Here is a 13,754-nt window from a genome sequence, read left to right on the forward strand (position 1 = left end):
AGCATTGCAATTTTTCATTTCTATCTCTCGGCTCTCGATGGCGATCCGAGCCGTTCGATTGACTTTAAGCGACCTGACAGCTTCTCCTTGAAGGAGATTCTACAGGCGGACCCCTTCGAACCCTTCTCGAGAAGGCGGATGCTAAAGCTTGGGGTACGGGGAACTATGAATTCGATTATGCTGGTGAACAAAAACACCATAGCCGCCGAGGCATAGGGTCTAGTGGTTCGTCTAGTTTTACTCAAAGTTTTACACCCACACACCGTGTCTCCAATTTTTAATGTAAGGAGGGGTCGGGCGAAGAGGATGTCTAAACAAGTAGACACTCTCGGCAGCCCCCGAGCGATGTCCGTGCCCCTACCGTTGCTGGGGTCAGAAGCTCGGTAATGAAATTAACACACAAAGTAAGTAAACAGAGGTGCTTATCTTTCAGCGGTCATTCGTTCGTCATTTTACCTGGGCTATCCGATCGACCCAAGAGGCCTGTTGGGCCCCCTGGATAGGGGTTATGTCATCGGGTCATTCCATGGTCCTGCCTAGGGAAGAGGAGAATCGCCTACATGCGGGTGTGCCCTAATTCTTGTGCTCGGCGTGTGGTAGTGGTGGGCCATGCCTAGGCAACATCCTATTTGACTAGGTGATGTCTCATCAACTAGAGCGCATCCCGTTGGTCCAGGCGCATCCCCTCGGATTCCCATCAGCATCCATTTCCCATCTACATTGAATATGGGAAGGGAGAGAGTTTTTTGTCCTAACCTTTCACCTTTCCTTAGCTGCTACGCCTCTTCCTTAAATAGGGAGGGGGAGGGGAGTTCTCATCCCATTCCTGTGCCTTGTCCTGAGCTGCTACCTCTCCTCCTTTCTCCTTCTCACCGAGCGTGTTCGCATGTCGTGGCGATTCCTAAGTGAGGGAGGGTAATGTGAGGAAGAGGGGAACTCATAGATCCATTCATGAATCCAGAGTGTGATGTTAAGCTAAAGGTCATCCAACATATTTGAGATGGTGCTGGCCACCTTTGTCAAGAAGGGGCTACTATTGCCGAAGGAGGAGGCGCACTAGAGGGTGTTGAGCATCATCGACTTTGTCATTGTCCATGAGGCCTTCATCGGAAAGGAGTCATACAGGGACTTCTTTCGATGAACCTTCACTAGGCGAGCCTTGTTGGTGGGGAAGCCACCCAGGACTATGTCGATAAGGGGTTGCACCCTCGCTGCTGCTCAGATCAGCCAGCTCATGAAGCTTGATGAGATGTCAGAGACATCCATTAGCCATGGCGGCCTTTCTACGGTGGGAGTGCCCCCTGTCCCGGTGCTGTTGTCAGGGTTATGGCTGATCATGATGGTGTAGTCCCTAGACGCCCTAGTGAAGGCACCATAGTCGTCGGTGTGGTGCTTGTCATTGTAGATGACAACGCCCTCGAGGATCCCATGGAGCGGTAGGACGTCATCGATGAAGAGCGTGGTGCGGCGACCATAGTAGTGCTTGTAATAGAACTAGTCAGAACTATAATTGAATAAGTTATAGGGGAGCCCCCGAGTGAAACACTCTTTTATATTTATGAATACATCAGTCCTTTTCATTATGAAATCACTTTGTAAGCGATGAATTTGTGCGAAAAATGAATAAGTTTTCGACTTTCATTATGGCAAACAACTTTTCAGCTCTTCTCCCCCTTTTTGTAAAAGAGGTTATAGTGCCTTCCGACCCTTCCCATAGTTAAGGTCGCAAAAAACTTGGAGTGCGGGCGAATCAATTCTAATCATGCTGGTGAGCAAAGAGGCCATAGCCACTAGGGCGTGGGTTTCCCACAGTCCTACCAGTTATACTCAGATTTTGGGCCTAAAATTCTAGCCTTTAGGACTTACCATGAGAAAATAGAGAAAACATATAGAATGTTTGCAAGATAACACAGAGAGTGTATGTAAGATAAACGTACTTATATCAGCCCCCAAGTGAGGTTCGACCCCTTGCACTTTGAAGGGGTCGGATGTCACTAAAGATCAGGGATTTTTGAAGACAAAAACTGATAAGAAAAGGTATGTGTTTATTTAAGGGTAAAAACAACGTAGCTGCTCAATGTTCTAGGCATTGGTGAAGACCTCGTCGTCGATGGTTTTCAACTTATAGGCACCAAGCCGGAGTACTTCTGCGACGACGTATGGTCCCTCCCAGGGTGGGGAGAGCTTGTGATAGTCCTTGTTGCTCTGCACGAGGTGGACAACCAAGTCCTCGATGTTGAAGGCTCGGTCCCGCACCCATCGGCTGTGGTACCAACGTAGCACCTGCTGGCACTTGGACGAACAGAGGAGGGAGATGTCACAAGCTTTGTCTAGCTGGTCCATGGCGTCTTTGTGGGATGCCTCGGCTCCCTGTTTGTCGTATGCTCTAATTCTTGGCACTCCATAGTCGAGGTTAGTTGGGAGGATGGCCTCAAAACTATAGACCATGAAGAAAGGTGTGTAGCCGGTGGCTTGGCTGGGAGTTGTCCTCAGGCTCTAGAGCACCGCAGGGAGCTAGGTGACCCAGCGTGCACCGAACTTGTTCAACCGGTTGAAGATCCTAGGCTTGAGACCCTATAGGAGCATGTCGTTTATGTGCTCAACCTGCCCGTTCATTCGGGTGTGCGCGATAATGGCCCAATCGACCCGGATGTGTTGTTCGTCGTAGAATCAAAGGAATTTCTTGCCGGTGAACTGTGTGCCGTTATGTGGCAGAACCGCCTAATTTAATGCCTCATAGAAGTGCTTGTCTTCCATTGGACACTAAGCACTCGAGGGAGAACACTAGATTACTCGGTTCCGTCGGACACACCCCAGAGGAGAACCCGAAAATCCACATTTTTGCCATCAGGATCACAAATGAGAGAATAAAGCTTACATCCTTCATAACCATTTCTTACATCACTTTTAATACAACATCAGAGTATAATATTTGTTAATATAATAGTGGAATGGAATCATGTTATCAGAGTTATAAATAATTTAATTGAACAGCGGAATAGAAACATGTGAATAGAGTTACAGCAGAAATAAACATCTATTAATGACATGATGAAGTATTGATATCTAGACTATGACAACAGATTATGAAACTTTCGTTTATAAAAATATTTGGTGAGAGTTATAAATAACATCTACGATCGCAGTGTAAAGGAAATCCTCTCTGAGCCCACCAGGAGGAATCCACACACAAAGGTCAGCTCAAGCCTCCACCAGTTACCTGCAACAGGGGGAATAAAACCCTGAGTACTCAATTGTACTCAGCAAGACTTACCCGATAGGAGAAAAGAACAGACTCTAAGGATATGCAAGGCTATCTGGTTGTGGGTTGCATTTGCAGAAAGCATTACTAAGCGTGCATCCTTATTTTTGATTTTAATAATAGCCGCATTGGTTCATTAACTAACCATTCTATGTAAGCACATGTACTACTTTCAAGCAAGTGGTAAGCAATCAGATTTCTTTTTCCATCTTCCATCTTTCATCTTTAGTTCTTACTATGATGCTAAACCGTAGACAAGCCGTACCGGATCTCCCGGTGATTCTCGAATCAATGCCCCCAGCTGGGTACCCGAAAACACACACCCCGCTTGTACCCCAGAAACAAGCAGGACCAACCCATCACTCTCCTGTCCTGAGTGTCTAGGTCCCTGTCCAAACTGGGACTCCAAGCCCCCAACCCTGAGTCCCAGACTCAGTGCGGTGCAAGGACCTCCTCCACCAAAACAAACCCTAATAGTCAGTCCGGAAAGAGCCGGATCCACGACAAGAGAGCAACAAGTCTTCCAAGCACCCATACACAAGTATGTGCTTGGGATAATAAGTCTATGACCTACCTAGAGTCATATGCAATGATCGGTCCTTAACCGACCAGACAGGGAAAAATAGTGTAACCAAGCTATGCCCCGTGTCCACGGCGACACAACTCCTTACACTCACCAATACCCAAACCATATCCCTGCTCGGTCACCATTTTCCTTTCCACCATTTTATATATTCCAAGTGATAATCATATAGTAACATATTTCCTATATCTCGCGAGTGATAGGCAATCACTCGACTTCTACTAGAGTCCTGTAGCATAGCAGTCTACACGATCCTGTCATACTAGTAAGACTCATAGGATAAAGATATATATATGCAAGTGGGTTTCATTCAACTCCTTAAAACTTAATGCACAACTATAATTTAAACTGCAAGAAAGTAGGGGTTATGCACCGGGGCTTGCCTGGGTAAGATATATATTAAAAAGTTAGTATCTGCATCTTCAGATCATCCACAATCATTTGGATAGAAAGCCCAACGCATCATCTCCTGGAGAGAATACCATTACACCATCTTCGAATTCCCAATCATCCTTCGATCGATCCATTGATCCATCATCGTACCTATATGATATGCATGCGATACAATGCAAAGATGTAATTAATCAACTGCAATCGTGACTCGTAAAATACGACGTACACCTCTCGAGTTAATGGGCTATTTCTAACGATGACCGTACTTAGGTTATATATACACGTTGTCGAATAAGGCGTTATTTCTCACAATTCTTTTAGTTATATAAACCAACGGTGTTTCTTTATCCCATTCTAACGATTTAATCATTATTCGCAATAGGCCATCATTATCTATTTAGCAAACTAATTATTCCGGAGCTACAAAAATTACCATGAGTACCTAATATTGCCAAGAGCCTACTATACGAATTTCAAATCCAACACTATTACCAATGTATCATACCGATCCCTACAAGTTTACCTTTTTCGTAATATTAATTATCTCTAATTAATTATATAGCTTCCTAAGAATATTATCCAACAAATTATACCAGCAGGTAGAGCAGGATTTTAGGAACTCAACAAAACTGGTTCCACCATTTTTGGATTCCTATACTATTTTATTTGGATTTTACAAATTTATCTTATAAGCTAAATGAGAAGTCGCCCTAGAAATCAAAGAGGTCGATGGCCCGACCTCGGCCCAACGGCGTGCGGGCGGCGGATGGCCCAGTGAGTCACGTGGGTGAGCAACCGGCCAGCCCAACGGGGCAGCGGCCCAGCAGCGCGTCAGGTGCGGCCCAGCGCAAGCCGGTGGGACCAAACCCGGACCAAGCATGCGACGAGCGTGGTCCAGGCACGAGTGGCACCAACGGCCTAGTAGGCTGGCAGCGGTAGTACCGACCCAGCTCGGGCGAGCCCAGGGCGCGTCCTTTTTGTAGGAAAAGCCCCCGGTTTTTAGCTAATCCAACTACGATCTAGTGCACTATTCAACGAGTCAAGTATTTCACAAAAGGGACCCCGTATAACATTTTGTCTTGGACTTATATCCTCCTTACCTCGCTCTCTCCTTCTCTGCTCGCAACAGAACGATGAACGGCGGCGGCAGGACGGTCAGCTCCAGCGTGGGGCGCTGCGGCGAGACATTGTGGGCCCCGGTGGGCAGCAGGTGCCACGGCGGCATGGGCACGCTGCACGTGCAAGGGCAGCGTGGTCACGGCCTTGGCGCGCTGCGGCGATGCTAGACGTGGCGCGCTCGGTGATGCAGGACGTGGCGTGCTCGGTGTTGGCAGCCAAGGCGCACTAGGGCTCAGCGAGATGCACCCGGTAATGGTGTGTGGTCACGGCCGTGGCGTGCTGCAGCCATCCATGGAGCAAGGGAGCGGACGCCAGTGTCTGTGCGCAGGAAAGGACTGGGACAATGGCGACCACGGCTAGGGCTACGCCGGTGGGAGAGCATGGCGGGGCTCCAGCCAAGGCAGATGCTGTGGCTCAGAAAGGCACGCGGGAAAAAGACCGATGAGCTTGGGAGGGCGAAGCTCACAGCAGACCGCGAAACACGAGAAGCTGCGACGGCGGCCGCGGATGATGGTGACTGGCCATGGCGGGCACGCCCGCGGGGCCAGAAGAGGAGGAGAGGCGAAGCTTCGGCCTTGAGCAAGGGGGAAAACGGGGAAGGAAGAGCGGGGTAGCTTGGGGAAGCTGCGGTACGTGGCGTGGGGCAGCGCAGAAACGCTCGACGCGGGGAGACGCGTAGACGTCGGTGCAGCGGGCCACGGCATGGCAGCCAGCATGCGGGCGCTGTGACATGGTCGAGCATGGGCGGCCGGACCAGGGTGCGCGTGGGGAGGAAATGAGAAGGAGCAGCGCTCACGGCCCGGTTCATCGCGGCGTGGCTATCGGCGAACGCTGCGGGGAGCGGTGGAAAATAACTTCCTTTAATAATGCGGACTAGTCACGGCAGCACGGGCAGGGGCCGCAGAGCCGTACGCGACATGGACGGCGTTGTTTTGCAGTGATGGTGCAGGCGAGCCATAATGCGGTGGTCGGTCATCAGCGAGGCAGCGAGCATAGAACAAGCATGGATGGGATGAGTCAGGCAGTGATGGAGCTTGCCTCCAAAGCAAGCAGGGGCCAGGGGTCACTTCACAAGTTAGTGACAAAGAAATAGCGAGCGCTTGAGAGATGAATCAAAAAGTAATAGAAGACTAGCTACCAGCTATGAGCACCTCGAAAGGCACAAACATGTGTGGCAGTGAAGACAATAGGGAGTGCAAATTTTTCCAAAAATTAAAGTTGTGCCTTCATATACATAACGTGCTCGAGTTATATTTTATTTTGCTTATAGAAATTGTTTCCCGTGCCAAATGGTTAAAACTACTTATTCTACTTTTCTTGCTAGAATTGTCATTAGCACATTTACGCATTAAGTAAACTAACTTACAATACCTATTTTGATTTTCTCAGCCACAAAGGTGGAATCACATACGATTCGTTTATCATCTCATGTGCATTTAAAATTCCAAAACTTGAGAACTTGGTGTGTTAATTTCTTTTAAGCCTTAATCTAGGTGCTAAGTGAGCTCGTAACACCGGGGCTGTTACAACCAACCCCCCATAAAAAGAATCTCGTCCCGAGATTCGAAGCTAGAACCAGAAAAAGGGGAAACACGATTACATTTGTAGATCAGGGGTTACACGAGAGATTACACGACTTCGAATACTACACCACATGGGGATCTAGGGATACATGATTAAGAGCAACTTGGTACAACCGAGACTTAATCCAGAAGTCGAGATAGACAAGGACAATGGAGAAACAACAAGATAATGACTATCCAAAACATGGCGTAGCACCAACAGATCCAGAAACAGTCGATAAAGAAGTAAAACATCATGCACCCTAAGATTGACTACCCAAAAAGGGAACTTGAACTTCTTCGACGAATCGGATCCTTCCTTCTTCTTAGATCACACTATCACCTTCGACTACCGAACCTAGCTTCACAACGATAACTGAATTTCGTAGCTCTGCTGGGAATGCGAGAAGAATGGGGATGAAGAAGAAGAGCAAGGACCAAGGGTATTTATAGAGGCAAACAGAGAGGGGAAAGCAACACACTGGAGGCGGTTGCGGCAGGGATGGGATACACAAATGGTGCATGCTATGGAGATAAGGTCGGAGACATGGTGCGCTTCCTGTGCGAGCGGCGGAGGGGGAAATAAAGGAGAAGAGAGGGAGTCCGCTCGACGAGGTAGGCATGCGGGCGGTCGTGTCACCAAAGAAGAAAGAAAGGGAAAGGAAAAATGGGGGGGGGGGGTCCGGTATGGGGAACAACGGTGCGGGGTAGAGAGCCGACCGAACGCCAGGAAAAGGAAAAGCGCACAGTGCACAAGGACACCGAGTGCGGCACAATGCTGTGGCCACGCGAGAACGGGAAGCTAAAGGGCCCAACACAGATGGCGTTTGTAGGGCACGTAGCGAAATGACCCAACATGCGTAGCGGTCAACTACGCATAGGGCTTTGGACAAGACATCCACTCAGACTTTTACGACTATCCCCGGCTAACCCTCCGTTACTACTCTTCTTTTGCTTTCCTTCCTTGACCACATCCGTCTTTCATGTAGACTGAGACCATGTTATACTTTCTTTCTCCAAACCATCACTTGTGTACCTTGAGAGAACCCTTCTACATCACCCATTGTGGATTTCCCATTTGAACCCCTAAACATTTTCAAGGAGAATATTTTAAAATAAAATGGTACAACGGTGTAGCTTGGTAAAGGTACTTGGTTAACAACCTCGATACCAGCACGTGTTGAGCAGCGTCACATATGGCAGCTGTTCCACAGGGAGCCCTCGGTTTCGTCGCGGCACCAAGCTTTTAACTAGGCAACTACTACCAACTTACATGCCATGAAGGCGGTGGGGTCATAGACCACCGAGTAAGGGGAGTATTGCAAGAGAAAATTCAAACAACAAAAGTTCCCTTCACAACAAGGGACAAGGAATTCAAATCCAATGACAGATTTGTTTTAAAGAAATTCAAGTGTTCTATTGAGACATCCAGAATTAGTCAATACAGTGTCCAATATTATCCAATCATGGCTGATCTGCTGGTATCTGAATGGCAACTTCTCTTGTAACTCACTTAACATCACCCTTGAAAACTTAGAGCACGTCTAACGAGACTTTAAAGTAAATGAACATAATAAACACAGCAAAATAATTAAAATGCATGTTCCAACGACCTTATATGGTACAATGTACAGACACTCAGGCTCCATTCACGACACAGCATTCACCTACGGTCAGATGATCTCAACACTACGGACGAACAACAACGACAAGAATACAATACCAGAGGACAGCGACGAAAATCACTACTACTATGGGTACAACATCCTAAGGCAACTAATCTACATCCCCTCATGGCAACGGAGGAGCAAGAGGAATCAAGGGTTCTTCTTCTGACACTTCTGAGGGTGGAGGTACGGGCGGTGCTGCAACACTTGTTCTTCTTCTTTCTGGCGGGTGGATAGGGATCCCTTCCAAAATTAGGGCATCCTACCTTTCAGCAGCTAGCGTCCTCCATTCGGCCCTGGTGACAAGATAGGCCACCTGCAGCTGATGAACATGCCGATCTTTGGCTTCCTTCAGGGCTTCTGACATGGCAGTCTCCCAGCTCTCCATAGCTGCAGCACTGGCATGCGCTTCGGCAAGTTGCACCCGGAGCATCCGGTTGAAGATCTCGGCTTCCTCGGCACGCCGAAGGCACGCCCTCAGCTCCAAGGCTTAACGGTCGTACTGCTCATCTAGAGCGAGTAGGTACATGGTCAAGTGCACCATGGTGGGACTGTCCTCTTGCACATCTCATCCTTGCAAAGCCTCCATGCGGGCCCTCCATGCCCGCTGATTCTTGTCCAAAGGAGGAAAGAACCGCATGGGAGTACGAGCAATGGGCTCCTCATAGATCTGGCAGAGGTACCGCAAGGCTTTACGGGCCACAACCTGGTAGGTGTCGACAAAATGAAACCCGGTTGCGGTCACACTCCAGGCTTCAGTGAGGTCGGGGAACTCCTCACTCTTCCCGATGTAGACGGTAACCTCACACCGCTCGGTGCCATGCTCCTCATACTCATGGCCCTCATACTCGGGGCGATCATTGACTCTGAGCCTTTATAGGGTGGCATGTAGGATTCTGGGAAAACCCTCAACGTTCAGGCAGTAGGTACTAACCCAGGCTCCTGCCATCTTTGGCGGTGGTTGCAAGGAAGGCTGAGCGAAAAGCTGGCTCAAAGGAAAAGCTAAGCGAGCTAAAGTGCGCTAAGTGGTGGTACCAATGGCTAAGCCAGACTCTGCTTATAAAGGCAGAGCATTCAGTTGTCCTAGCGCGGTTCACCAGGGCTCCCGCGTGAGATCGCTACAGCGGATCGACCAAATTCCACGCGTTCGAGGCGGACGACGTGCGATGCCATTACTGACTAGTATGACTACAGGGCAAGGGTCCGACAAGAGCACAGAAAGGGGTATGGGGAGACATGGGTCATGACCAGCGTGAACCACGGTGAACGCAAAACACGAAGCCATAGTGCAGACCTCCTCTAGAACAGGAACAAGTTCATCGTGCACAATATGACATGCGTGACACCTATGGATGGCGTATCTACCAGCAATACGAGTGCTACAATGCACAAATAGGATATGCATGAATGCATGTCTTATACGTCCTTGCACTGTTGCCAACATATAGGGCAACCGTTCTCAGATTTTTGGCACATCGCTCTCTCCCTGTAACTAGTCGATACTATTGAACTATACTCGAGTTAGTGTACCTGCAGAAACTTGATTAAGCCTATCTAAGTTAGCAGAGTGCCATCTATCCTGGATACATAACCATAGTAATAGGGCTACTTATATAACTTCGCATATAAACGTCCTAACTTTTTGCAACAATGGGTTGTCAAATTTTAGTTTAGAAAAGGTTTTCGAAGCTTTATTTTCTCATTTATGCTCTGATACCACCTGTGGCAGAACCGCCTAATTTAATGCCTCACAAAAGTGCTTGTCTTCCATTGGACACTAAGCACTCGAGGGAGAACACTAGATTACTCGGTTCCGTCGGATACACCCCAGGGGAGAACCCGAAAATCCACATTTTTGCCATCAGGATCACAAATGAGAGAATAAAGCTTACATCCTTCGTAACCATTTCTTACATCACTTTTAATACAACATCAAAGTATAATATTTGTTAATATAACAGCGGAATGGAATCATGTTATCAGAGTTATAAACAATTTAATTGAACAGTGGAATAGAAACATGTGAACAGAGTTATAGCAGAAATAAACATCTATTAATGACATGATGAAGTATTGATATCTAGACTACGACAACAGATTATGAAACTTTCATTTATAAAAATATTTGGTGAGAGTTATAAATAACATCTACGATCACAGCGTAAAGAAAATCCTCTCTGAGCCCACCAGGAGGAATCCACACACAAAGGTCAGCTCAAGCCTCCACCGGTTACCTACAACAGGGGGAATAAAATCCTGAGTACTCAATTGTACTCAGCAAGACTTACCCGACAGGAGAAAAGAACAGACTCCAAGAATATGCAAGGCTATCTGGTTGTGGGTTGCATTTGCAGAAAGCATTACTAAGCGTGCGTCCTTATTTTTGATTTTTAATAATAGCCGCATTGGTTCATTAACTAACCATTCTATATAAGCACCTGTACTACTTTTAAGCAAGTGGTAAGCAATCAGATTTCCTTTTCCATCTTCCATCTTTCATCTTCAGTTCTTACTACGATGCTAAACCGTAGACAAGCCGTACTAGATCTCCCGGCGATTTGCGAATCAATGCCCCCAGCTGGGTATCCCGAAAACACATGCCCTGCTTGTACCCTAGGAACAAGCAGGACCAACCCATCACTCTCCTGTCCTGGGTGTCCAGGTCCCCATCCAAACTGGGACTCCAAGCCCCCGACCTTGAGTCCCGGACTCAGTACGGTGCAAGGACCTCCTCCACCAAAACAAACCCTAACAGTCGGTCCGGAAAGAGCCAGATCCGCGACAAGAGAGCAACAAGTCTTCCAAGTGCCCATACACAAGTATGTGCTCGGGATAATAAGTCTGTAACCTGCCTAGAGTCATATGCAACGATCGGTCCTTAACCGACCAGACAGGGAAAGATAGTGTAACCAAGCTATGCCCTGTGTCCACGGCGACACAACTCCTTACACTCACCAATTCCCAAACCATATCCCTACCCGGTCACCATTTTCCTTTCCACCATTTTATATATTCCAAGTGATAATCATATAGTAACATATTTCCTATATCTCGCGAGTGATAGGCAATCACTCGACTTCTACCGGAGTCCTGTAACATAGCAGTCTACACGATCCTATCATACTAGTAAGACTCATAGGATAAAGATATATATATGCAAGTGGGTTTCATTCAACTCCTTAAAACTTAATGCACAACTATAATTTAAACTGCAGGAAAGTAGGGGTTATGCACCGGGGCTTGCCTGGGTAAGATATATATTAAAAAGTTAGTATCTGCATCTTCAGATCATCCACAATCATCTGGATAGAAAGCCCAACGCATCATCTCCTGGAGAGAATACCATTACGCCATCTTTGAATTCCCAATCATCCTTCGATCGATTCATTGATCCATCATCGTACCTATATGATATGCATGCGATGCAATGCAAAGATGTAATTAATCAACTGCAATCGTGACTCGTAAAATACGACGTACACCTCTCGAGTTAACGGGCTAGTTCTAACGATGACCATACTTAGGTTATATATACACGTTATCGAATAAGGCGTTATTTCTCACAATTCTTTTAGTTATATAAACCAACAGTGTTTCTTTATCCCATTCTAACGATTTAATCATTATTCGCAATAGGCCATCATTATCTATTTAGCAAAGTAATTATTTTGGAGCTACAAAAATTACCATGAGTACCTAATATTGCCAAGAGCCTACTGTACAAATTTTAGATCCAACACTATTACCAATGTATCATACCGATCCCTACAAGTTTACCTTTTTCGTAATATTAATTATCTCTAATTAATTATATAGCTTCCTAAGAATATTATCCAACAAATTATACCAGCAGGTAGAGCAGGATTTTAGGAACTCAACAAAACTGGTTCCACCATTTTTGGATTCATATACTATTTTATTTGGATTTTACAAATTTATCTTATAAGCTAAATGAGAAGTCGCCCTAGAAATCAAAGAGTCCGACGGCCCGACCTCGGCCCAACAGCGTGCGGGCGGCGGACGGCCCAGCGAGTCGCGCGGGTGAGCAACCGGCTAGCCCAGCGGGGCAGCGGCCCAGCAGCACATCAGGCGCGGCCTAGCGCAAGCCAACGGGACCAAACCCGGACCAAGCATGCGACGAGCATGGCCCAGGCGCGAGTGGCACCTACGGCCTAGTAGGCCGGCGGCGGTACTACCGACCTTGCTCGGGTGAGCCCAGGGCGCGTGCTTTTTGCAGGAAAAGCCCCCAGTTTTTAGCTAATCCAACTACGATCTAGTGCACTATTCAACGAGTCAAGTATTTCACAAAAGGGACCCCATATAACATTTCGTCTTGGACTTATATCCTCTTTACCTCGCTCTCTCCTTCTCTGCTCGCAACAGAATGACGAACGGCGGTGGCGGGACGGTCGGCTCTAGTGCGGGGCGCTGCGGCGGGACGGCGTGGGCCTCGGCGGGCAGCAGGTGCCACGGTGGCATGGGCACGCTGCACGTGCAAGGGCAGCGAAGTCGTGGCCTTGGCGCGCTGCGGCGATATGAGATGTGGCGCGCTCGGCGATGCGAGACATGGCGCGCTCGGTGTTGGCAGCCAAGGCGCACCAGGGCTTAGCGAGACGCACCCGATAATGGCATGTGGTCATGGCCGTGGCATGCTGCGGCCATCCATGGAGCAAGGGAGCGGACGCCAGGGTCCGTGCACGGGAAAGGACCAAGACAGCGGCGACCACGGCCAGGGCTACGTCGGCGGGAGAGCATGGCGGGGCTCCGGCCATGGCAGATGCTGCGGCTCGGAAAGGCACGCGGGAAAAAGACCGGTGAGCTTGGGAGGGCAAAGCTCATAGCAGACCACAGGACACGAGAAGCTGCAACGGCGGCTACGGACGATGGTGACTAGCCATGGCGGGCGCGCTCGCGGGGCCAGAAGAGGAGGAGAGGCGAAGCTTTGGCCTTGAGCAAGGGGAAAAATGAGGAAGGAAGAGCGGGGCAGCTCGGGGAAGCTGCGGTATGTGGCATGGGGCAGCGTGGAAACACTCAATGTGGGGAGACGCGCGGACGTCGGTGCAGCGGGCCATGGCATGGCAGCCGGCATGAGGGCGCTACGGCATGGCCGAGCGCGAGCAGCCGGACCAGGGCGCGCGTGGGGAGGAAATGAGAAGGAGCAGCGCTCA

General features: G+C 48.4%; 1 protein-coding gene across 1 annotated transcript in view; it reads right to left on the reverse strand.

Moving 5' to 3' along the window:
• The window catches only part of LOC136462787 (uncharacterized), a 31,771-nt gene extending 26,308 nt beyond the window's left edge, over positions 1 to 5,463 (reverse strand). The window contains exon 1 of the mRNA XM_066461840.1: positions 5,339 to 5,463. Coding sequence (XP_066317937.1) covers positions 5,339 to 5,463 — 125 coding nt within the window. The remainder of the gene's footprint in view (positions 1 to 5,338) is intronic.
• Positions 5,464 to 13,754: the final 8,291 nt, after the last annotated feature.

Source organism: Miscanthus floridulus, chromosome 7 (genome assembly GCF_019320115.1).
Source record: "Miscanthus floridulus cultivar M001 chromosome 7, ASM1932011v1, whole genome shotgun sequence".
Taxonomy (NCBI): Eukaryota; Viridiplantae; Streptophyta; class Magnoliopsida; order Poales; family Poaceae; genus Miscanthus; species Miscanthus floridulus.